The 25412-nt window shown below is 42.1% G+C and overlaps 3 protein-coding genes and 1 long non-coding RNA gene across 5 annotated transcripts in view; 1 reads left to right on the top strand and 3 right to left on the bottom strand.

The window, feature by feature from the left end:
- FHIP1B (FHF complex subunit HOOK interacting protein 1B) overlaps positions 1–6668 on the top strand; it is a 30651-nt gene extending 23983 nt beyond the window's left edge. The window contains exon 13 of the mRNA XM_040461401.1: positions 6000–6668. Coding sequence (XP_040317335.1) covers positions 6000–6076 — 77 coding nt within the window. The 3' untranslated portion in view covers positions 6077–6668. The remainder of the gene's footprint in view (positions 1–5999) is intronic.
- CUNH11orf42 (chromosome unknown C11orf42 homolog) lies at positions 97–5127 on the bottom strand. 2 transcript variants are annotated; one of them, XM_040461404.1, is made up of 3 exons: positions 5016–5127; positions 680–1478; positions 97–311 (listed from the first exon to the last, which is right to left on the bottom strand). In XM_040461404.1, exons 1-3 carry the CDS (start codon positions 5085–5087, stop codon positions 97–99), a joined length of 1086 nt encoding a protein of 361 aa, XP_040317338.1. In that variant the 5' UTR covers positions 5088–5127. The 2 variants fall into 2 exon arrangements, with proteins under 2 accessions (XP_040317338.1, XP_040317339.1); XM_040461405.1 differs by having other exon boundaries at positions 186–409.
- A 3659-nt stretch (positions 6669–10327) lies between the features above and the next one.
- OR52W1 (olfactory receptor family 52 subfamily W member 1) lies at positions 10328–11609 on the bottom strand. The gene has a single exon (XM_040461411.1). It carries the CDS (start codon positions 11307–11309, stop codon positions 10347–10349), a length of 963 nt encoding a protein of 320 aa, XP_040317345.1. The 5' UTR covers positions 11310–11609; the 3' UTR covers positions 10328–10346.
- A 148-nt stretch (positions 11610–11757) lies between these two features.
- LOC121021181 (uncharacterized) lies at positions 11758–13243 on the bottom strand. The gene is made up of 3 exons (XR_005786440.1): positions 13133–13243; positions 11986–12048; positions 11758–11870 (listed from the first exon to the last, which is right to left on the bottom strand). It is a non-coding gene; the product is annotated as an uncharacterized LOC121021181 (long non-coding RNA).
- Between the last annotated feature and the right edge of the window lie 12169 nt (positions 13244–25412).

The raw sequence follows: 25412 nt of genomic DNA on the forward strand, positions 1-25412 counted from the left end.
GGGGCCCCAGGAAGGTTGTACATAAATAGGAGGTCAGGGGTATTTTCTCTCTCACGAGGACATTGGTTTTAAGGTTTTAAGGTGCTTCTTACACCGTTAAAGGGTGAGGGGGTCATGGAGCCTAGGGGAAAAAAGTAGGGACTCTTCTCCAGCCCCAAGACGGAAGAAGCAGCACGGGCCCAGGATGGTTTGGGGGAGCAGCAGCTGATGTTTATTGGGGACCAGTATCCCTATGCCAGATCTTGGGGGCCTTGCCCCCTGAATCTCTTGCCTCAGCTTCATTCGTCGCTGTCGAACTCTGAGGACAGACCCTGCAGCAGGGGCAGGGACATGGAGTGCCGGTCGGGGTCCCTGGGGCCCCCACCCTGGACTCCTGGTGCGGGGCTGCAGGGGCTGAAGAGCCAGTTCTCTGCCAGGGTTGGGGATAGTCACAGCTTGACTCATGCCCTGGTCTTTCTGCCTTCCTGGTCCCTCCCTCTGGCCCTCTGTGCTGTGCCCACACCCTCACCAGGACCATGCTTCCATCTCACCACCCCTGGCTCCCTCCATCCCCTTCACCAGGATCTGGTGTGGTGTTAGGGGTGCCCCACACATTCCTGGGGCACACATTCCTATATTCCCCATGCCCTCTCCCTCCACCAGATCCCATCCGTCTCAACTTCATATCCCCTAGCAGTACCTGACAGCATCTGGGGCCCCCTGCGGAAAGGGTTTCGGCCCTTGTAGGAAAATCTGGTGGGTCTGCCTTCTGGCCTTTCCTGAGGAGGTGGTGTAGGTGTGGCTGGGGCAGGTGGGGGCACATCAGTAGCTTCAGGGGTGTCGGTAGGGGTTGACATGGGGGCCACAGGTGGCATGATCCCAAGGTTGGGTCTGACCCAGTTGGCCCCATGGGGCAGTGGATCTTTGGTCAGAGGCTTCTGTGGTCCCAGCACTCCTTTGGGCTGCAGTGAAAACTTGAGGCAGGAGAAAGCAACAGGCAGGGACCGTTGTAACCGGAGCAGCTGGGGCTCTTGGGCTGTAGGCAACAGCCCCAGCTGCAGCCAGGAACAGGAGAAGACCTGGTAGATGACATAGATGCTGTGGGTGCTTCGGAGCCAGGGAAGATTTTGCTGTAGGCTCACCTGAGCTGGTGGCAGCAGCAGGAAGGCCACCTTCTTGCGCAGACCACCCATGTGCAGGCGGATCCTGCAGGGCTGCCCATCCAATAGTCGCATTTCTTCATAGGCTATCTCTTCCCGGCCGTTTGGTGAGTATTCCCGAGTGCAGTGGGCAAAGGCACCCTTAGATCCTACCTGCTCCAGGAGGTTTGGTAGTGGCCCTACTGGTTGTAGTGTCCGCCGACCCTGCCGACTTGGTAAAGCCAGGCGTGTGTGGGCTGGTCGGGACTGCTTCACTAGCACACCCAGTAGGTCATAGCAGGCTGCATCCGACAGGAAAGGTACTGCCACTACATTGGGCCCAAAGCGCTCCTCGATAACCTGCAGATGGCCAGTTTATAGGTCAGGGACTGAGTTAGGGTCAGGAGTTACCTGGTAGCCTACTCTAGATTGACCCTCCTGCTGTTCCCTGTGCAATTACATCTCTACAATGTGCTCAGACGGCTTCCTGCTTATTTCCTAGTTCTCTCCTGTAGCAAAACCTTGAATATACTATGTGCCAGACCCTGCTGGATATTGGGAATACATAAAAGCATGAGATTTTGACCTTATCCTATTATAGCCCGGTCTGATGGAGGAGACAAATATGTACACAGTAGTCAGCTAAGTAAGATAATAGAGAACACGGGTGTGGAGGAGACAGGTAGTGATTTAACAGCTTTTTTCTTTGATAGAAGAGGATCAGAGAAAGTTTCTAGGTGGTAATACATGAGCTTTGAAGGAATCAGCTAGGTAGGAGGATGGTCAATCCAGGGAGAGGATACAACCAGTTTAAAAACCAGAATTTATAAACTAGGTGGGGCACATTCAGGAACACGTAATTTCCTTGCACTTAAACATAGGGTATGAAGAGGGACAAGCACACAGCAACTAGACTGAAAGATCTTGTTTGTATGCAATGTGACAGGAATTTGGTCCTGAGGGCAATGGAAAACCATTTGAAGGGCTCTGGGCAAGAGGGGCAAGATCAGAAAGGCTCTTTAGAAAGTTAATTTTGAGTAGGAAGACAAAATAAGAGGAAAGATCAGTTAAGAGTATTGTAATACTGCAAGCAAAACATGGTGAGGCCTTCAACTAAAATAATGGGGGAAGATATTTAGGTTATGGAATTAGTAGAACTTGATCACTTTAAGGAATGTGAGAAAAGGAATCCTGAAGGATAAGTTATTAGATGATTGATTGGGTGGGTGATGTCATTCACCACAAATGGGTACACAGAAATAGGTTGGAATGACTGTTCTTAAACATTTTCTGTCCTAACTGCAGGAGAGAGTTCCTTTAGGGATTTGAGGCCTCATCTTTGAAATGCTGGTTCTTCTAGTACGCTTTCAGGGATTCTAGTTCCTCTAGGTTTTGTCCTTGTCTTGGCCTTTTTTGGTTTGGTTAACCCAGTTCTGGAAAGTTTAACTTCATGACCAACTGGGAAATCTTGTACGATCCTTTCTAGTATTTGTACTTAGATATGATCTCAACTCATCAAAGATACTGCTAGCTCAGACTTCTGGCTCTGTGGTCTGCTAGCCAGTACATAAAATTCCTTGTTTGGATTCCTTTCCTGTTTGAGACCCGTTCTGTTTTCAGAATAGCATTTTTGCTATGTTCTACTGCCCTTCCTCAGCTCCCAATTCCTACATGCCTGTCCCCTGGCCTTGCCCAGTTTGCCAGCCTTCTGGTAGAGTTCATCAATGATCCCTTATGGTCAATCTGCTTTTTGCTACATAGAACTGTTTTTGGAAGTGCTGCCCCATAGCATAAGAGGAGGGAGGGTCGCTAACTGATCAAGTTGTGTCTGCACTATGGACAAGCTGAAGTAGCTTGAAGAGTACTGTCTTTTGTTGCCTGGCCAGGGAAATACATGGTGCTTTTTCTTTTTTTTCTTTTTTTTCCATTTGAAATACTAGTGTTTATCATGGTGCTTTTTCTTAATCTGCATGGAAGAATTTCCCATAATTCCTCTTCTTTGCTTCATTGGGACATGAAATACTTTATTTTTGGTGGGGGCATCAGGCTGAAGAACAGTTCTCTGAGAAGCTCTGAGAAGGGCCAGTTGGGTTACCAGGGGTGAGAGCAGAGCATTGGTGGGTTGGCATTTTTGTTTAGAATATTCTTCCCCATGACAAAGAAAGCATAGTGACCAAATATAACTTCAGAATCCTACCCTAGCTGCTCCTTTGGTCCCTAGGATCCTATACAAATAAGACAAATAGGAGTGTCTCCAGGAGGTACCTCTTTAGTGGGATTTTGACATTTAAAATACCTGTTCTTATGGTCCAAGTTTCTGATCAGGTGAATCCCTGATTTAGCTGGAGGGTTTTTCCCAGAATAGACATGAATTTGCCATGGTGGGGAGGTTTATAGGCTCTTTTTCTTACCCTTGAGGCCCCCAGTGGTTATCCTAAAATAGGGAAAATAGGGCACTCAGTTCTATGCCAGGGGGACTGTTCTTTGTAGAGTCACCATGTGAGACCACTACCTGTTCCCACTGCACCTTTACTTCTGGGTAAAAGTTCTGTGGAACATAGAAGCCTGCAAATTTAGATTTCCCAGGGGCAGCCTGGGAAAGTGAGGTTGGAAAACTTTCTTCCTGGGTATACCTCGGCTGGTATGAATTCTGAATGAGGAGACTTCAAGCCATATTTTGGTTAACTGTATGTTCTACAAAGTGCCCAATAAACTATCAGTTCTGGAGAGAGGAAACCAGGTTACTTAGAGGTGTCCTGCTCCTTGAATTTGCCACATATCACCAGTGATTTATTGTGTATCTACTTTGCCTTTCCTGACAATTTTCCATTTAAATAAGGAATTTTTCTGATGCTTAGAGATGTAGCTGTCTGCTGGTTGATGACCGCATTTACTTTCATCATAATGAAATGCTTGATCTTGTCCAGGACCAACCTGCTGAAGCTAGGTACTCTGATATTTGTGAGGGCCTTGGCTCTCCTGTTTCTGCTTCCCTGGGAAGCTGACCTTTGTGGTGAGCTCCATTTCTAATGGGAGCTATATCTATTAAGGCTGTTTGAGTCTAGTAGGCACTACTTTAAGATGGTTGTTTTAAACTTGATAGAAGGTCTGCCTCCTATGAGTGCTTTAAATTCACTGTCCTTCAGATTATGTAACCAGAACCTGATCCCTAAATTCTCCAAATTCAGAAGTTGTGGCCATCTAGATTTGGCAGGGGTACTTGCAACTCAGAGCTGACATCTGCCTGCTCCTGAAAATCTCCATATTTGGCTCAAAACCCAAATTTCTCATTTTGTGGATGTTAAGGTGGAGGGGGTATCTGTGAAGAAGTCCAAGCTTTTTTAGAAAGCTTACAAGGCCCTTCATGATCAGCCTCTGTACCTCTTTGACCTCATTTTCACCACTACTCATGTGAACTCTGCTCTACAGACTATTTGAGTTCACAAATATGCAATTTTTTTAAATCCTCTCCTGGCTTTTGCATATGCTGTACTTTTAATTATACACTGTTCACTCGCTCACCCACCCACCCACCTGCTCACTAACTCATTTAGGTGTTTATTAAACATTCCTCTTTCCTCTATGTGAGAATAATTCCCACTTGCCTAGCTAGAACGTCACTCTCCCCAGGAAGCCTTCCTGACCTCATAAGTCCTACCCTGACTTAGCACTTGTCTCTGTTCTCAGAAATTCTTACTGCCTTTGAAGGAACTTCTTGCTGTTTTTTGCAATTGTGATTAAATTGGACAGTGTGTACAAAGCACTTAGTACAGTGTCCAGCGTGTAAGTAAGCACTGAGTAAATATTATTATCTTCAAGCTACCCACCACTTCCTACTCATAAGTTGCTCAGACCCATCTAGGTCACACTTTGTTCCTTTCTCTTTAGCTCTCTTACTTTATCCTTGATGAGGGTCCAGGTGGCATCAGCTTCATCCAGTGTCAGCAGGTGGGGGGTACCAACCAACATGGTGGGGTATGGGAGAGGTTAGGCAGGGCAGTGGCTGCTGGAGGAACCCCAAGCTGCCCAGAGAGGTGAGGCCCCAGGCCTTAGGCTTTGACCTACTATAGCATGAGGTCATAGAGGTCCTACTAGATAATGGGGCTTTGGGTGAGGGGAGGGCAGTCACTTTCCTAGCCTCACTATATGCACAGCATGAGTCCATACCCTTGAGTCATTTATCCATTCTCCTCCTTAGGGGAGGAAAATGCAGGGGTGCTTGAGTGCATTTGTGTGTGTGTGTGTGTGTGTGTGTGTGTGTGTGTGTGTAGTTCTTGGTCTGAGTTCTTAAAGGAAGCAGAATCAGGCTTCCCCCTTCAGCAGCCTTATTGAATCAATTTGCTGTGCTGCCTTATTAGCTGCAGGTGACTTCTTCATGAGGTTGGATAGGGGTCCTGAAGGACACACTGGAAGTATAGATCAGGACTTAGACTGAGAACCAAGCAGTACTTGGTCATACTTTGGAATTACCTAGGAGCTTTAAAAACTATAGATGCCTGGATCCTACCCCCTGAGATTCTAATTTAATTGGTCTGGAGTGTGCCTGGGCATCAGGATTTCTAAAAGCTCCTCAGGCAATTCTGATGTACAGCCTAGGTTGAAACCCATTATTAATGAGTGGGTTACAATTGCAATAAATACCAGGTGTATGTGTAGGAGGGTGTCATGCTGAGTGGTGACAATGTGGAGGATAAGAATCTAATTGGGACAATGTTGCCTTAGTAACTGGAGAGGACTTTCAGGAAGCCAGAATTACCCAGGTAAATTTGAGGAAATTTTTCTTCATGCACCACTCCATGTCCTAGGGAGATCTGTGTCTGTTTGGCACTTACCTACTGCAGCCCTAATCTATGTGTGATTTCCCCTTGTGTCTCTGTCCAGAGATCTCAACCTGGTGTTTGCTGGAGAAGAAGAGTGTTTTTTCCTCAGAGAAGAACCACTCTGGAGAGCCTTTCTAGTAGCTACTCTCTGACTCTGCCTCTTATCTGTCTAAAGAGTCTTCTCTTGAGTCCCTGTTGAGAGTCTCCTGCATGCCTAGGAAGACCACTTCTGTATGGGGAGCATCCTTTCCTATGCTGGCCCAGCATGTAGAGCTGTCCCATAAAGTCGGTCATCGTCTGAGCTGGCTGAGGTATGAATATGAGGCACAGGGAATGGTCCTACATGATGTTACTGGCCTCAGGGTAGGTTAGAGCTAAGGGTATATATATATATATGGGTGCTCGGTCTTTAAACAAAGGTTTGGCCCTGGGCATGGGACTGCGCTCCAGGAGAGGAATTAATATCAAATATCCCATGTTAGAAGCTATGCCAAACACTCTGAATCTGTTATGTTGGTTAATCCTTTTAGTAACCTCTTGAAGTAGGTACTATTATTTCCTCATTTTACAAGTGAATTAAAAGGCTCAGAGAGGTTAAGTAAATTAGTGCAAGGGATACACTGAGTTAATGGAGGATCTGGGATTCAAGCCTAAGTCAGCCTGATTCCAGCTTTTTTTTTTTTTTTTAATTTTTTTTTTTAATGTTTGTTTATTTTTTGAGACAGAGAGAGACAGAGCATGAACGGGGGAGGGTCAGAGAGAGGGAGACACAGAATCTGAAACAGGCTCCAGGCTCTGAGCCGTCAGCACAGAGCCTGACGCGGGGCTCGAACTCACGGACCGTGAGACCATGACCTGAGCTGAAGTCGGACACTCAACCGACAGAGCCACCCAGGCGCCCCTGATTCCAGCTTTTAAGTTAAAATTTAAATGGTAGTTCCTTTTTGGTGAAGGGAGAAACTGCTGTGTTCCTTCTGCTCTCGAGTGTGTGGTGGGAGGGCGCCTGCTCAGTGGATGTTCAAAGTGGTGTAGTGAAAAGGAAGTGGGCAAGGTGAGAGAAATGCTTCAGAGACCAAACCAGAAACCCCAGGCTCCTTGTCAGGACAAGCACAACCAGATCTCTTCCTCTAGTGCCCTCTTAGCCCTATGCCAGGAGGGATTATCTGGTATAGCATAGTTGGCACCTCTGTTCCCTCCAGAAGGGAATCCTGAGTGAGGTAGACAGCAGTGGGGAGAGAGACCTACACTAGGACAAGGCACACAGATGTGGGGCAATACAGACAGTGCAGGGAGGCAGAGATGCAGAGGTCCGGAGACAGGAGTTACTGATAAATACGGGTATCCAGATCCTGATGGGGTTCCAGAATGAGAAGGGGGTGGAGGGTAGGGATAGGGATGATGGGCTGTTGGTGAAATGTGATGAGAATCTCAGATTCTCATCAGGGGGGCTCAGAGGGGAAATTGGGTACAGATGAACTCTCAGCCAGAAGCCCATATCTTCTGTTTTGCTGATGATCATGATTCTTTAGGCTCCCTGCATTCCACACTTTCCTACCCTGACATTAAGTGAGACTGTATTTCCCTTTGGCTCAGAGTCTGAGACTGAAAGTTACTGAAGGAAAATAGATGACAACTGAGTGCTGGATGGAGTTGATGAGCCTCAGGACTGGGCTGTTCAGGCCATAGCCTGCTCATGGGGTTGCCTCCAGTGTGGCACATTCGGGGGTTTCCCTGGACACAGATCATCTGCAACGTATCTGAGTGGCGACTGGACCGGACAGCATGAGAAGAGAGGGGCTGGTTATTTAGGGAACATGAGGTTCTCTGCAAGAGGCTTCAGGGCAGTATAGAATCGTGTTGATAGCGAAGACTTCCAAGGGATAAAGAGCCCTAACTTCTCTCAGGCTATAGGGATAAGTGTACAAGTCCCAAATCCCTTATTTGAAACCTCCAGGGACAGATGTGTTTTGGACTTCAGAATTTTTCAGATTTTAGAAAGGGATATAGTGCCTTTATTGTATATAAAGGAGTACTCCACTGAGGTTTAGGACAGTGCCCTATAATCAAACACATCAATATTTCTGCAGCTAAATGTATGAATATTCACACCAAGTGAAATACATAAATACTATAAATACCATCGTGATGTTTCAGGTCAGGTTTTTGGCCAAAGTTATGAAAAAAACATTGTTTCTTCAAGGATTTTTTTATTTTGGAATTGTGGATAAGGGATTATGCGCTTAGAATTACTCTCAGGTTTTGTGAGGAGTAGGGGATTGCTGGTAGTCTTCTGAACACACCACATGGTAGGTATGTGTGTGCTCTCCATCCAGACAAAATACTAATGTCCAAGGGTGTGGATTTTTGGCTTGAAGAAAGTTCTTGCAATGAACAATGTGCAACCTTGGACTCAGCTGCGCTGGGAAGCTGTGCACAACCAGGGAATGAAGGTGCCTTAGACAAGAGGTTTCCTGTGGTGGGAAGGTGACAGAATTCATTGCTTGTGAACATTGGCTGCATAGGAGATTTCCCTTTTTCGTGTACCAGAGGGGAGAGGCAAAAAGTGTGTGCGTGTGTATGTGTGACACAAGACTGTCACACGTACATTTCTTTATAATAATGTTGTAATAAATGTCTTACTGCATACATCTTTGTTCACATCTCTAATTATTTTGTCAGGATAGATTTATCAAAGAGGAATCCCTAAGAGAAGGATATGGACATCTTAATGACTCAGTTCCAATTAGGATTAGAATTTTGTCATAATTATCCACAAAATCATTGCCTGGGGAATTTTTTTAACTCAGAACTTCATGAAAAAGATTAGTCTTGGGAATGACTGAGGCCACAAAGGAAAACTGTCAATCTTCTCAATGTGACAACACCTCTGAAAATCACGCAGAGCTTCTGGGCTTTCTCTTTAGCTCCTTGTTAGTGAGGACCTGGTGAGACCCCATGTGGCCCTGAGAAGATGTCACCTGCCTTTTCAGATTTGCAGCCGCCTGTTCTGTGTGCTTTCCCGTGGTACTTGGTCTAGCTGTTTTGCTGAGTGGTTAGCATTGCACTTGGCTTCAGGTCCTCATGGCTGACTCCAATACCTGCAGTTATGATAGTTTTCCCAAAGAGCTTGGGTCTGCCTGTACAGCCTGCAGCTTTCCATGACCTTCTAAAAGTGAATTCCTGCTTTTTGTCTGAAATTATATTCATTCTGGGCTCCATGCTGGTGTGAAAGATCTTTTGCACAATGTCCCTTCCATTGTAATCTTAGCCGAAGGTCAATCCCCTGTTACACCATGTGTAATATCTCTATTCTCTGGTAGCCACAGCAGTGTGAAATATTCCTATACCAACATCCTGTGCTTCTAGTGATGTTGGCCAGTCCAAATGGAGGTGCTGATGTAGATTTTATTTGGGAATTCAACACTCTTGGCTGAGGATGCAGAGAAGAGCAAAGTGGTAAGAGACCATAGTGACTAGACCTCAGGCAAGCAGGTAAAGTGGCTACAATGATTTCCTGGGATATCAGAATTTCTTTAAAAAATTTTTTTTAAGTGTTTATTTTTGAGAGAGCATGAGTGGGGGGTGGGGTACAGAGAGAGACGGAGGCACAGAACCTGATGTGGACCTCAAACCCACAAACTGTGGGATCAAGACCTGAGCTGAAGTCTGATGCTTGACCAACTGAGCTACCCAGGTGCCCCTCAAAATCTTTAAGTTGGACCTCTGACTCCTAAGGGAGAGTTCTAGCCATTAATTCTTGAGATATTGACAGGAGAGTGGAGGTAGGGGAAATAGACCCTAACCCATGAAACCAAGGGGATTCTCTGAACTAGGAATGGCCAATTTTGGGACCCCTATCTGGACACATTATCCAGATTCTCAGAATGTGGGGAATAAGCCTGTAACTTCTTCCCTAAGGACAGAATCTGGTTCCAGGAATGAAGAGGGCTTTGAACCCAGAAAACTACCCAAGCACTTTCCTCCAGAGGCAGCTTCACTCTTCCCAGGTCCCCAGGTCTAGAATCAATAGAGGAGCTTTTGTGTGGAGACATGGGCAGACTTAGGTTAAAATAATGGAAGGGGTGGGAAAGGAAGTTTTCTTTAAGTTAAATCTTGTGTACTATAAGCCATGGTAATTCCTGATTTTATTTTCCTGCATGGTAACATGTAGCCCCCTGCCTCCTGCCTCCCAAGCAAGATATGTGGATAGACCAAAGTCTGCAGATGCTAGCGATATGTGTTGTAGAGGCTTTACAGCAAATAATTTATTGAGTGATTATCACAGTCATATGTAGACAGTGGGACAAAGAAGACATAATCCACACCTCCAGGCCCTGGACTCTTCTGAATATTCCTTCACCTCCACCACCAGGCTCCATTGTTTTTTTGTTTTTTTTTTTTTTGCCCATTAGAACTGGCTTTTTCTGAATGTGAAGATTTCCAGGAGTCGGTCCCTGATTTGCTTGGTGCGGACCCCATAGATGAGTGGGTTGAGGGCAGGTGGCAGCAGCAAATAGATATTAGAGAGAAGGATGTGTACGGGCTTTGGGACAGTGTGACGACCAAAGCGATGTGTGAGGTAGGAGAAGAGACCAGGTACATAGAAGGCCAGAATGACACATATGTGGGAACTACATGTGCCAAAGGCCTTAGCACGGGCCTCCTGGGTAGGCAGCCGCAGCACAGCATGAGCAATGAGCCCATAAGAGCCAGTGATGCCCAGGATATCTATACCAGACACAGCCAGTGAAAGCGCCAGCCCATACAAATTGTTGGCCCGTGTGTTGCCCACCACCAGTTCTACCACCGCCATGTGTGCACAGTAGGCATGGTCTATGGTCTTGGCTTGGAAGTGCTCAAATCGCGCCACCAGCAGAGGGAAAGGCACGACAATAGCCACAGCTTTCAGTGCCAGTGCCAGGACTGCATAGCCTACACGGGCTTTGGTGACTAGGAGAGGGTAATGCAGTGGACGCCCTACTGCCACGGCACGATCACAGGCCATGGCCAGCAGTACACCAGATTCTACAGCAGTCAGTGCATGAACAAAGAACATCTGGACCAGGCAGGCACTGTATGGCACAGGCCGGGGCCCAAGGCACAGCACAGCAAGCAGCCCTGGGGCTATAGATGTAGCTAAGCCCAGGTCTGTGGCTGCCAGTGCGGCCAGGAGTAGAAACATGGGCTGCTGCAGTGTGGAATCTATCTGCACCAATGTCAGCAGTGCTCCATTGCCCAGCAGGGCCAACAGATACATGGGCCCGAAGACCAGTGTCAGCCAAGGCTGGGCAGGCCCTAGACCTGGAATGCCAGTCAGTATGAAGAAGGTTGGGCATGGGAAGGTGGAGTTGGAATGTGGACCTTCTGCCATCCTGTGGAGGGGGCAAAGCTTTAGGGTTCATGGGGGCATGACTCCTGAAAGGGGAAGGATAAAGGGAGAGATTTTGGGGGGGGTATCACAGCGGCAGAGACCCATCCATGGAGTATGTGTAGGGGTAGTGCAGGGTTGGGGGACCACAGGGTTATACCTTTGGTTGGGGGTTTTGACAGATAATCAAGGTCACTACACTAGCTTGGATGGGAGAATCCTTTGTGCCTGAAAGCCCATGAGTGTCATAGGGGGAGACCAGGGGAGACACTGGTCATGAGGAAGGAGGGCCTCACTGCTGCAGTGGCTGGTACAGTTGGAGGTCAGCTGAGAGCCGTGGCTGAAATGAAAGATTTTCTTCCTTAGGATCCAAAGTAGAGTCCATCTCAGTCTCTGTATGATGGGGAGAAAGCCAGAGCTGGTTGGGTATCAGGCCCCAGGCTGCACTGTCCTTGACTGTATATGCTTAGGCAGAGTTTCTGGGCCTCAGTTTCCTGAGCTCTACAATGGGGGTGGGCACAATAGTTGCAGTGTTGTCCATCTTTAACATTCTGGGCATCAGCCCTGGAGAAGAAAGTACAGAGAAAAGGAGAAATAGGAGGGTGAGGAAGATGGGACTGAGTGGAAATGGAAGCCTGATGTGACCAGAGAAACTCTGGTGGGTTTTGGGGGTGCTTACATTATTTTTAACTTGATACTTAAGTAGTAAACTTGAACACCAGCTGGAGGTTTGAAGTTGGGCCTAGGAAGGAACAGAGAAAGAGAGAAATGGCAGCAAAAAAAAAGGAACTTCTCTGACTCCCTACCTTCTTCATGATCCAGAAGGGGGTCCTGCTAAAGTCTTATTTCTGGGGTGCCAGAGGGAGTGGAGGTGACAGAGGGGGAGGAAATGGCACTCAACCCAGAGTAGCAGCCATACGTGGAAGAAGCATCTCTGACGTTGGAGGAGGCAGGGTGAGTAGAACTGATTCCACGCAGACTCTAGCTTACTGAAGATTAATAAACATGGAATGGATAAATGAATGAGGAGGAAAACACCAGCAGAAGACTTGACTGGAGAAAGATCCTGTGCACTGGGTGTTGGCAGCTTCTCTTCACCTTGACCAGTGCCTTTGGGGCCCTTTATGAAGCTGTTCCACTGGCTTCCCTCAGGGCCCTTACCCCTCCCACCTGTGCCACATTAACTCTTCCCTGTGCTGCCTCCTTGCTCTGTGCTGACAGGTAACTTCAGGAAGTAGAGCAAGGAGGCAGAGATGGGGGCAGCAAGGAAAGAAACAGACTCCCTGAAGTCTGGAGAGAAGACCTTGCTATATTCTTGAATAGCATGCGTCCCCCTCTGTTGTAATTACTTCTCTCTCTCTCCCACTAGGCTGAGTTACAGGCAATGCTTCTTATTAGCCAGTATCTCCACTGCTCATCACAGTACCTGGCATGTCGTTGTCCATGAATATATATTTATTGCTTTTATTTGTGTGACAGTACTGCTGGCCCAAACAGCATTTGTTTGCTGACCAACATGGGCTCCTACAGTTTCAGGAGCCTTAGGTATCTACGGAGATGAGAAAGAAAGACATACCATCAACCCCGAGTCCACTGGGTATGATTCTGCTCTAACGAGGCAGAGCCTAAAAATCACCACGCTATACAAAATAATGCAGGAAAAAACAGGACTTGCGGGAAAGGTGGCAGTAGGGCACAACATTCCAAAACATCGCCAGTGACACATTTAAAAAAAGGATAGGACCCTAATCAAAATGGTGGCACCGTTCTACATATGTTAGCTGGTTAGAAAGCACATAAACACACCAGTAACTATGACACATTACCTTGAAAAAGACAAGGAGTTTTCCTTGTGGAAACACTAGAAACAGCTTGTGAATAACTGAGAAACGGTAGAAGGGGAGACTACGGGAGTCCCCCTTATCTGTGGTTTCGCTGCTGCAGTTTCAATTGATTGCCCGCTGCCATCAACTGCGGTCTGGAAGCAGATGATTCTCTTTCTGACGAATCGTTAGAAGGTCATCTGTAACCTAACGCCACGTCACAATGCTGCGTCATTCCCCTCACTTTGTGTCCTCACGCATTTTATCCTCTCACGCATCATCACAGGAAGAAGGGTGAGTACAACACAGTAAGAGAGAGACCACATTCACATAACTTTTATTACAGTATATTGTTATAACTATTAGTTATTATGGCTAGTCTCTTGCTATGCCTAATTTATAAATTACACTTTGGCATAGGTAATGCATGTATAGGAAAACACGGTACAAGGCATACCTCGTTTTATTGTGCTCCGCTTGATTGCGCTTCACAGAGCATGGTTTTTACAAATTGAAGGTCTGTGGCAACCCTGCTTCTAGGAAGTCTATCGCCGTTTTTCCAACAGCACTTGTTCACTTTGTGTCCTTGTCACGTTTTGGTAATTTTGCAGCATTTCAAACTTTTTCATTATTTAAAAAACTTTTTTTTAATGTTTTTTTTTTTTTTTTGAAAGCGGGGGAGGGGCAGAGAGAGAGAGAGACACACACACACACACACACACACACACACACACACACACACACACACAGAATCCAAAGCAGGCTCCAGGCTCCTTCGCTGTTAGCACAGAGCCCAAGGCGGGGCTCGAGCCCATGAACTGCAAGATCATGACCTGAGCTGAAGTCAGACACTTAACTGACTGAGCCACCCCGGGCACCCTGCAAACCTTTTCATTATTATTATATTTGTTATGTTGATTTGTGGTCAGTGATTACAACTCACTGAAAGCTCGGATAATGGTTAGCACTTTTTAGCAATAAAGTTTTTAAATTAACGTTCTCTGCATTTTTTTTTTTTTAGACCTAATGCTACAATACTGTGTAAACATAACTTTTATATGCACTGGGAAACAAAAATTCATTTGACTCTATTGCTATATTTGCATTAACTGTGGTGGTCTGGAACTGAATCGGCAGTATCTCTGAGGTATGCCTGTGTATATAGTTTGGTACTATCCATATTTTCAGACATCCACTGGGGATGTTGGAACATATAACCTGCACATAGCAGGGGACTACTGAATCCGAAATTGGGTGGAATGTTCTAACACCAGATGTGAATGAGTGTGGTTCATAACCTGAGCTGTGATAGGTGTTTTAGGTGTGTGGATGTTGGATTTTCCTTTGCTGCTATGTTCAGCAGTTTTGAATGCAGTTTTGTGCATTCACCTAGTTTCTGGAAGAGGGAATCATACAGTAAACAAATATGAAATTCACTCAGTTCCAACTTAGTTGCCTAATGTAGCAATTGGTTGGAACAAATTTGCTCTTCAAAACCAGCTTTATAGCAGATCTGATTGAATCTCTTTTGTGCCTGGCCCTGTACCATATGGTGAGGATACGATGGCAATAACAAGGCACTGCTGCCCTCAAGGAGCTCACTGTCTAGTGGACTCAGTGACGCAAACTGTTGTTGGAGGGCTACTTTAGTAATTGCATTCATTGAGGTTAGTATCAGATATGGTGGGAGCACAGGGAAAGGAGCCTTTCCCTCTTCTCTGAATTATAGTAATGGCTGCAGTTTCCTATGTGCAGGCACTGCTCTAAGTCCTATTCCTACAACATGTATTTGCAATGGGGTACAAAGATTCCTCCATTTTACCGACAAAGAACTAAGGCACAAAGATAAGTAACTTACCCAAGGCGCACAGTTAGTAAATAGCAGTTAGATACCAACTGGGTCTGACCCTAGCATTCTTGCTCTTAGCCACTGCTTTAAACATTTCTGCTGAGATTTAGCACATGAATAAGAGTTTTCTAGGATATTTGGGGCAAAAAGATCTGTTCCTGGGAGGGGAAGTTCAGGTTGTCCTAGGATTTCTGAGGGAGGAGAGGAGCACTTGGAAGGTAGGGACAGTGGGTGGAGAGCCAAGAAGGAGACAACTGGGAGAAAAAAAGCCCTTGAATGCCATTATATCCAATGGCCTCAAGAGACTAATGGGACTTTTGGCTGACATATTCTTGTCCTGGACATAACTGTACGAAAGATTGTTCATAAGATAAATCACAGATTCTTTAAACCCAACGAAATTGAAATCATTAAGTTCCTGCAAATCTGCTATATTCTGTGTTGCCCACTGTCTATTAATCCAGGCTGTATTGGGGGATATCATTAACTTTATCTGTGGAAAAGTTCCTTTTTTGGTTTCCCAGGCCCCAGTCCAACATTACAGAAGCTCTCTGAACAGATTGGGGGATCACCTAGCTGGTCTTTCCCTCTGACATTGGCCATTGGAGGAGGGTATCTGACAGTACACCTGTGACCTTGTGGGGCTATATGTCAGAGCCTGCTCCCCAGGGGTGGATGCCAGCCCTGTAGAGGGGGTGAAGGTAGAGAGGAGGAGGAGGAGGGCTCATTGGCTAGGAATCAGAGGGCTCTGGGAATTGACCCTGAATTTCTCACTTCTTTGACAAATGCAGCTACTACCACCATATGCTATAGAATAGTGTTTCCAGAGATCAGCTTGTGTCGTATGAGTCTGCTCCAATTTTCTGCTTACAGTGACCAGTGAACAACAACATATAACAGTAGATTATCCATTTATACGTAGATTACAGATCAGAAAATCTTGGGTCCTAGTGGTGCCACTCAACACTGAATCCTCTTCTAGAAACCTATTAAGACAAACTCTTAATTGGTCAAGTCTCAATTCCCAGGCGAGTATGAGAGCCTTCTGTGACCAGTAGCGCCCCCAATAGCCCAGGCGTTTCACTTCCCCTCAGTTTCTGGTGGGGTAGAGAGACTCTATAAGCCCAAGGTAAGATCAGGTGGCACTCCATATCCTATGGAGATGTGGATGACATGGAACCACCATACCACTCAGTTTTCTAGGTCTTCTAGCTTCACTTCCCTCCCCCATCTGAGGCTACCCAGTCCTTCCATGAGAACATCTTTAGTATTCCATAAAGCTCTGGGGGTACTGGGAGTCCCCAATACCAAGGATAGTGGATATTCTGGCGCCAATGTTACAAATTTGTGAGAGGAATTATTCTCCCTATCATAATAGGATCTAGTAGAAGTCAGTTTCTGGTAGGGGTATGGAATAGGTCAGATCTAATTTTTATCAATTCTCCTATAGTATTGTCTGCTGTCCTTATCCATTTTCCCTTCCTCTGCAGTGGGGTCAGTCCTTTGGATTGACTCTGTCTTTGAGTATAGATAGTACTGACTCTAGTGTTCTCTTGCATACTGAGGTCACATTTCCTGTCTTTGTCTCCCAGACAACACTGTAAGACAGAAAAATTGGGTTGTGGTGTTGAAACCTCCCTCTTAACTTGTCCAATCATTCTTTCCCTTCAATGTGAGGCATGGAAGAGGCATTTTCTAAGTCTCTCTGATCAATAATTGGCTAAGGAGACCAGTGCTGGGTTGGTCTTCCAAAGACTTTTCTTACAGAAGACGAGTAGTTCTCTCTAAAGGCTCTCTAGCATTTAGAAGGGGATTTCTGAACTATGTTTACTGGGCCCACCTTTTGAGAAATTAATTCCCTGAAGTTCTTTTCTGAGGTAATAGTTAGCACCTTCATCTTTTCCACCATTACCTCCCTTCCTGTAAGCTCACATTGCATGGCTGAAACTCTTACAACCAGGAAAGTACTAATCTCATTCACAGAATCCAGCAAACATTATTACGAACTCATTACGTGTCAAACATAGTATTATGAATGGGGAAACAGCCTCTCTTATCATAACATTCACACAGCCACTGAGGCCCGCTTCCTTAAAGAGCTTGTGTATCTGCCTCCTTTCATCCCCACTGGAGTATGTCCCATTGTACAACCCACAACCTTATAACTTGTTTTTAATATTCTTCATTGGTTTTTTTTTGTCATGCTTTTACTTGATAAGTGGCTAATATATATAAAAGTACAAAGAATAACCAATGCACACATTATCAAGACGTTCAAAATTGATAATTGACTACCATTTTGTCCCCCCTGTTTTCAGTTCCTTTTTAATAAAGGTAATAAAATTTACATATAAAGCCTCTTTTATCTCCTATAGTGTTTCATTCTCACCTTAGAGACAATTATCATGAATTTTGTGTATCTTTCGAATTCAGTTTTTATAATGCTTTTGCTAGTTGGTGTTTTTAGATATTTACATAAATTATTTCCTACTGTATACAGGAAATTATGTTTTGAGTTCTGTTTATGCAGGTTTACAGAGCTTTATCATCCCTTTACATGTCTACATGGTTTTATAGCATATGATTATGCTAAAATTTATTTATTTCTTTACTGGTAGACTTACTGTTTCTGGAGATTTTGCTGTGTATACTGCTGTTTAATATTTTTGTACATGCCTTTTTTTCCACATGGATAATAGTTTCTCTTAAACATCTAGAAGTGGAATTTCTGGGTTATTAGATATGCACATTTATATTTTTAGCAGATATTGTTAAATTGTTCTTCAAAATAGTTGTTCTAATTTGTATTCCCAGTAGCAGTTTATGAGAGATCCTGTGTTTCAGCATCCTTGACAGCACTTTATATTATCAGACTCTTATGTTTTCGTCAATCTGATTAAGTAGAAACATGAGCTCATTATTTTAGTTTATATTTTAAATATATTTATTGGTCATTTATATTTCCTCTTCTGTTAATTGTATGATCATTTCTTTTGCCCATTTTTCTGTTCAGTTGCCTTACCCTCCCCTCTATATTTTTTGTACACCTTTTCTGTATATTCTAGATACTAATCCTTTGTTTATGTTGGAAATACAATCTTCCAGTCTGTTAATGGTCTTTTAATTTTGTTTATGGTGTCACTTGCCTTACAGAAAATTTGAATTTTAATAAAAAGCACCTCTAGGCCATGTACTTTTGTGTATTATTGAATAATTCCTTTCCTACCCTGAGATTGTAAAGGTTATACATTTTATGGTGTGTTTAGACATTTTTTTTTACATTTAATTCTTTTAATCCATCTGAAATTTATTTTTGTGTGTATGATATGAGACCAGGGTCTAGTTTTATTTCTTTATTTTTCTTAAAAGGAAACTTGGTTGTTCTAGTATTTTTCTACAATAATATACAATTATTACACACTAAGTTCTTATATATAATAGATTTGATCTAGGCTGTGTTCTCTATTACATTAATGTTATATGCTAATTCCTCACCAATATTACTGTAATTATCTTTATATCTGTCAGGCAAATCACTTTCTTATTCTTCTCTGTGTGTGTGTATCCAGAAACATCTTGGCTTTATTTGTGCCTTTATTCTCTTACATGATTATTAGAATCACTTTGTTAACTTCCATGAAAAACCTTGTGGGATCTTAGTTGGGAGTAAATCTAGCTTATAGATTAATTGAGGAGCATTGCTATCGCCTGAATATGGAATCTTTCCATTCATAACCTGTTATATCTTACTGTTTATTCAAGTCCCCTTTTATTTTATTCAATAAAATTTAATGATTTCTCCGTGATGACAATGTACTTCTTTGGAAAACTTATTCTAGGTCGCTAACAGTTTTAAAAATCAATTTATTGGGGTAAATGCGCCCATATTAAGTATATAATTTGATTTTAGACACAAATGTATATACTCATATAAGCACCATCCCAAACAAGAAATAAAACATTTTTATCATCCCCAAATGTTCCCTTGTTATTCTTTGCGGTTAATTCCCTGTAACCCTGGCCCCAGCCCCAGCCTCAGGCAGCTAATAGTATACTTTCTGTTTTTTAAATTTACTTTTACTTTTTCTAGAATTTTATATAAATGAGATCATGTACTATTTTGTATATGACTTCTTTCACTCAACATGTTTTTGAGAGTCATCCATTTTCTTGAAGGTATCATTAGTTCATTCCTTTTTATAGGTGAATAGAATTCCATTGCACAAATATTCCACAATTATTTATCCATTATTCTTTTGATTGACATTTGGGTTGTCTTCATTTTTTAACTATTATTAATAAAGCTATAGTGAGTAGTGGCATACAAATATTTGTGTAGAAATATTTTTGTTTCTCTTGGGTAAATACCTAGGAATCGTATCAGTGTATCATGTGGTAAGTGTATATTTAACTTTATAAGAAGCTAAGAAATGCTTTTCCAAAGTAGTCATACCATTTTTCATTCCCAACAATACTGTATGACATTTAGAGTTATTTTACAGCCTTGCCGGCACTTACTGTGATCAGGCACTGGACTAAGTGCTTACATGTATCACCTCATTCAATATAATGTCCCTGTGAGGTAAGTGCAACCATTATTTCCATTTTACAAATAAAATAACTGACATGTGGATAGCTGACTTCTGATCACAAAACTCTGAATGAGTCTGGATTTGAATCCAGGTCAGTGTGAGTCCCAAATGGATCCTTTTCATGACTATATAGTATCAGAGTTACATTGGCTTCATAAAACTAAATCAGGTTGGCTTCCATCTTTTTATCATGGGTAATTTAATTTATGCTTAGCCTGCCTTTCGCCTTCCTTCCCTAGACCAATGTACCAATTCAGGATGAAGGACCACCAAACTTGCTTTGTCTAAAATCTGTAGGTGAATAAGATAGCTTTTCTCCTAACCTCTAAATTTTCTTGAATATTCTTGCATCCACTCAAATCAATGCCTTCTTTCTCTTCATTATAGCTTCTGTACATAATACATTTAGGACTTATCTGCCCCTCCTCTGTGGTTGCATTGTGAATTTTATGTCACACAACTCCTTCTCCAAAAGCCTGCAGCTGTGCCCTTTAGCTTCCCTAAAGACACGCTCAATGTTTCATAATTCCCTGGCCAGCATCCCTTCTTCTCTTCCTTCCCTTGTGCACTGAAAGCAATGTAAAACACCCTGTAGAAGTTGCTACACTGTAAGTGTGTCACTGACCTGGGCTGAGGATTCATTGCAAATGTCAGTTTTGTCTCAGTTTTCATGTCACTCAAATCTGTCTTCTCAGCAACGTGAACAGTGCCAGTGCCACTTTCTGTATTTTGATAGTCACTTTTATGTATGTGTTCCCAATCCATCTTTCTCCCTTTTTGTGTGGAGGGAGCAATACCATAGAGTTGTCTGATAGTCTAGGGAGCCTGAGTATGTACTATCTCTTGAGTCTGGTGAATTTATTGTCACACAGTCATCTTCCTTGTTCTGATTGCTTCTTCTGCTTAGTCTGTAATCACTTAGTCTCAGCTTTCTTCTCACTTTGGGGTCTCACCACCACTTCCCTGAAGGTAAGAGCTGCATTTCCCTCATTTTGCAAACTTTGTATTATTTGAATATCAGTGTGCTAATAGCATCCAACAGTCATATTCATACATTCATATTCTTTGACTTTCATTGTTTTGGATTGTTTGCCTTTTTCCAAAAAATCTGAAAATATTTAAAAAAAACATCTTTTCTTAATTGTCTCTTCCCTAAATCCTCAAATTTCATGGGTGTTTACTGTAAGCAGAATTCTAAAGATTACCAAGAAAAAATTTAATAATCTCTCTTCATCTTGTCCTCTTTCCAACCCTTGCTCTACTATGAAGTAATTTTTCTTAACATCCTGCATTGTTTTACACTTTTATCCATGCTCATATGTAGTTATATAAACACTTAGAGTTTTAGTTTTTAATTTTTATAATTTTGGGAGCAAATAGTATATTTTACATAATTTTCTTTTGTTCATTTGACAAATATTTATTGCAGCATTTACTTTTATCAAGTACTACACTTAGGTGCTTAACAGTAATATATTGTATATTTTTCAGGTCCGTGTGTTCTTTTTAAATAGTTGTATATGCACATACAGAAACGCACACAACACACATTTTTGATTTTGAGGTAATTATGGGTTCATATGCAGGTATAAGAAACAATGCTGAGAAATTCTGTGTAATATTTATTCAGTTTCTCTTGGTAGTAACAAATTGCAAAACTATAGTGCAATACCACAAAAAGGAAGTTGACATTAATACTGTCAAGATACATAACAATTTCATTACCACTAAGATCCCTTTTCTTGCCCTTTTATGGGCACACCACTTCCTTGCCTCCCTTCTACACCCCTTTCCATAACTTCTAGCAACTGATTACCTCTTCTCCATTTTTATGCTTTGTCATCTGTACAATGTTATATAAATAGAATTATATTTGGGATTGTTTTTTTGACAGCATAATTCACTTGAGATTGTTGTATGAATCAGGTAGTTCATTCCTGTTTATTGCTGAGCGATATTTTATGGTATGGATATACCACAGTTTGTTGAACCATTCATTGTTGAAGGACATCTGGGATGTTTCCAGTGTTTGGCTGTTCCTGATAAATTTCTACAAACAATCATGTATGAGTTTTTGTGGGAGCATAAGTTTTCTTTCTCTGGGATAAATGCCCAAGTGTTCAATTGCTGGATCATATGGTAGTTGCGTGTCTAGTTCTATAAGAAACTGCCAAACTGTTTTACAGAGAGAATGTGCCATTTGTATTCCTACCAACAGTATATAAGTGATTCAGTTTCTCTCATTTTTGTCAGCATTTGGTATTGTCACTATTTTGTATTTTTAGCTGTTGTAAGAGGTGGGTATTGAATATCTTATCATGATCTTAATTTGTATTTCCTTCATGGCTACTGATGTTACACATCTTTTTTTGTGCTTATGTGCCATCTGTATATCCTTTTCATTGAAATATCTCTTCCTGTCTTTTGATAATTTTGAATTGGGTTGTTATTTCTGCTGTTGAGTTTTGAGAATTCTTCATATATTCTAGATAGCAGTCTTTTGTTAAACATGTGGTTGCAAATATTTTTCGCTCAGTCTGTAGCTTCTCTTTTCACCTTTTTTCACAGGGTCTTTTGCAGAGCAAATTTTAAACTCTTGACTTAGTCTAACTTACTTTTCCCCTTTTATGGACTGAACTCAACTCTAAGAACTCTAAGAACTTTATCTCAACTCTAAAAACTCTTTGCCTAGACCTAGATCCCTAATACTTTCTCCCATGTTTTTTCCTTACAGTTCTTACAGTTTTAATGTTTTTTACTGGCCTGTGATCCATTACGAGTTAAATTTTGTATGGGGTGAAATTTAGGTCGAGTTACACTGTGTGTGTGTGTGTGTGTGTGTGTGTGTGTATGGATGTCCAGTTGCTCCAGCATCATTTGTTGAAATGGCAGTTCCACTGAATTGCTTTTACACCTTTGTGAAAACTCAGTTGAGCATATTTGTGCGGGTCTGTTTCTGGATTCACTATTCTGGTCTTTTGATCTTGTCCTCTGTCAATATCACCCTGTTTGATTACTATAGCTGTACAGTAGGTCTTAATAACAGCTAGAGTAATTCTTCCTATTTTATTTCTCCTTTTTGTCAAGACTGTTTTAGCTATTCTAGATTCTATATCTTTCCATGTAAATTTTAGAATAATTTGTCTATGTCTACAAAGAAATCCTGGATGAGATTTTGATAGGAATGTCATTAAATTTATAGACCAATTTGGGGAGAATTGCTATTTTTAGTGTGTCCTGTCTTCCAACCCAGGAACATGGCATGTCTCTCCATTTATTTAGATCTTCTTTCTTTTAACAAGCATTTGTAATATTCTGCATAATGATCTTATTTATGATATAAATTTACCTAAGTATTTCATTTTCTTTGGGGTGATTATAAAAATTTTTTTGTCAATATCAAATTTATTAGTTTATCTTTTTATTGTCATTCCCATCAGATATTCTTTTTTAAATTTAAATTTTATTATTTTAATTTACATCCAAATTAGTTAGCATATAGTGCAACAATGATTTCAGGAGTAGATTCCTTAATGCCCCTTACCCATTTAGCCCATCCCCCTCCCGCAACCCCTCCCATAACCCTTTGTTTGTTCTCCATATTTAAGAGTCTCTTATGTTTTGTCCCCCTCCCTGTTTTTATATTATTTTTGCTTCCCTTCCCTTATGTTCATATGTTCTGTGTCTTAAAGTCCTCATATGAGTGAAGTCATATATTTGTCTTTCTTTGACTGACTGATTTCGCTTAGCCTAATACCCTCTAGTTCCATCTACGTAGTTGCAAGTGGCAAGATTTCATTTTTTTGATTGCTGAGTAATACTCCATTGTGTGTGTGTGTGTGTGTGTGTGTGTGTGTGTGTTTGTGTATACATCTTCTTCATTCATCGATTGATGGACATTTGGGCTCTTTCCACACTTTGGCTATTGTTGATAGTGCTGCTGTAAACATTGGGGTGCATGTGCCCCTTCGAAACAGCACACCTATAACCCTTGGATAAAAGCTAGCAGTGCAATTGCTGGGTCGTAGGGTAGTTCTATTTTTTAGTTTTTTGTGGAACCTCCATACTGTTTCCGAGAGTGTGGAGTGATTGTAAATTTTATTGTAGTTTTTTAAACCAGTTTTTTTTTTTTTTAGGTATTGTGGACATATAAAAAGTGGTACATATTTAATGTATGCAATTTGATGATTTTAGGTATAAATACACACCCATGAAACCATCACCACAATCAAGGCCATAGACATATCAATCTCCTCCCGTAGTTTTCTCTTGTACCCTTTATTATTATTATTATTATTATTATTATTATTATTATTATTATTTGTGTGTGTGGGTGTGTGTGTGTGTATAGTAAGAACACTTAACATGAGATCTACACTTTTAGCAAATTTTAAGTACATAAGACAGGATTGTTAGCTCTAGGCACTATGCTGAATGATAAATATATAGAAATTATTTATCTGCATGACTGAAAGTTTTCATCCTTTGACTATCACCTCCTCATTTCCCCTTACCTCAGCCATTGGCAACCACCATTCCATACCCTGATTCTATGAATTTTGGGCACCTGGATGGCTTGTCAGTTAAGCATCTTTGGCTATGCTGACAGCTCAGAGCCTGGAGCCTGTTTCAGATTCTGTGTCTCCTTCACTCTCTCTGCCCCTCCCTCAATCACGCTCTATGTCTCTCTCAAAAATAAACAAACATTAAAAAGATTTAAAAAAATCTGTGTGTTTCACTCTTTTAGATTCTACATATAAGTGAGATCATATCTTGTGTGTCTTTCAGTATCTGTCTTATTGAACATAGCATAATGTTTATTCATGTTATGTTGTTGCAAATGGCAAGGTTTCCTTTCTTAAGGTTCAATAATATTCCATTGTAGGTTATACCATGTTTTCTTTGTCTATATCTCCATTGATGAACATTTAGGTTATTTCCACTCTTGGCTATTGTGAATAATGTTGCAACAAGTATGGGAGTATAGCTGTCTTCAGGATCCTGGTTTTATTTTATTTTATTTTTAAATATAATTTATTGTCAAATTGGTTTCCATACATCACACAGTGCTCATCCCAACAAGCGCCCTCCTCAGTGTGCATCACCCACTTTCTCCTCTCCCCCGCCCCGCATCAACCTTCAGTTTGTTCTCAGTATCCAAGAGTTTCTTATGGTTTGTCCCCCTCCCTCTCTGTAACTTTTTTTTCCCCTTCCCCTCGGTCTTCTGTTAAGCTTCTCAAGATCCACATATGAGTGAAAACATATGTATCTGTCTTTTAAGGGAATTAAAAGCAAAAGTGAACTATTGGGACCACATCAAGATCCTGGTTTTAATTTCTTTGGATAAGTATCCAGAGGCGGGATTGCTGGATCACATGGTAGTTCTATTTTTTATTTTATGAAGACCCTCTATACAGTTTTCATAATGGCTATACCAATTTACTTTCTTACCAACAGTGTACCATGGTTCTCTTCACTCATTGCCAACACTTGTTATAGTTTTTAAAATACTATCCATCTTGACAGGTGTAAAGTGATATCTCATTGTGGTTTTGTCTTTTTTTTTTTTAAGTTTATTTATTTTGAGAGAGGGAGAGAGAGAGAGCAAGCAGGGAAAGGGCAGAGAGAGAGGGAGAGAGAGAATCCCAAACAGGCTCTTCACTAACAGCTAACAGCTAACAGTGTAGAGCCCCATGTGGAGCTCAATCTCATGAGATCATGACCTAAGCCGAAATCAAGAATTGGATGCTTAACCGGCTGAACCACACAGGCACCATTCATTTATTTACATTTCTCTCATGACTAGTGATGTTGAACACCTTTTCACATACCTGTTGGCTAT

The sequence above is a fragment of the Herpailurus yagouaroundi genome, unplaced genomic scaffold (genome assembly GCF_014898765.1).
Source record: "Herpailurus yagouaroundi ecotype Mexico unplaced genomic scaffold, PumYag 255, whole genome shotgun sequence".
Classification (NCBI taxonomy): domain Eukaryota; kingdom Metazoa; phylum Chordata; class Mammalia; order Carnivora; family Felidae; genus Herpailurus; species Herpailurus yagouaroundi.

What these genes read in the sequence shown, in the direction of transcription:
- CUNH11orf42 (XM_040461404.1), bottom strand. Translation starts at nt 5,087, where the DNA reads ATGTTGGTTGGTACCCCCCACCTGCTGACACTGGATGAAGCTGATGCC. An exon ending in GGACCCTCATCAAGGATAAA is followed by an intron (nt 1,479 to 5,015) that starts GTAAGAGAGCTA and finishes GGCCATCTGCAG; the next exon opens with GTTATCGAGGAGCGCTTTGG. An exon ending in GGGGCCCCAGATGCTGTCAG is followed by an intron (nt 312 to 679) that starts GTACTGCTAGGG and finishes CCCCTGCTGCAG; the next exon opens with GGTCTGTCCTCAGAGTTCGA.
- OR52W1 (XM_040461411.1), bottom strand. Translation starts at nt 11,309, where the DNA reads ATGGCAGAAGGTCCACATTCCAACTCCACCTTCCCATGCCCAACCTTC.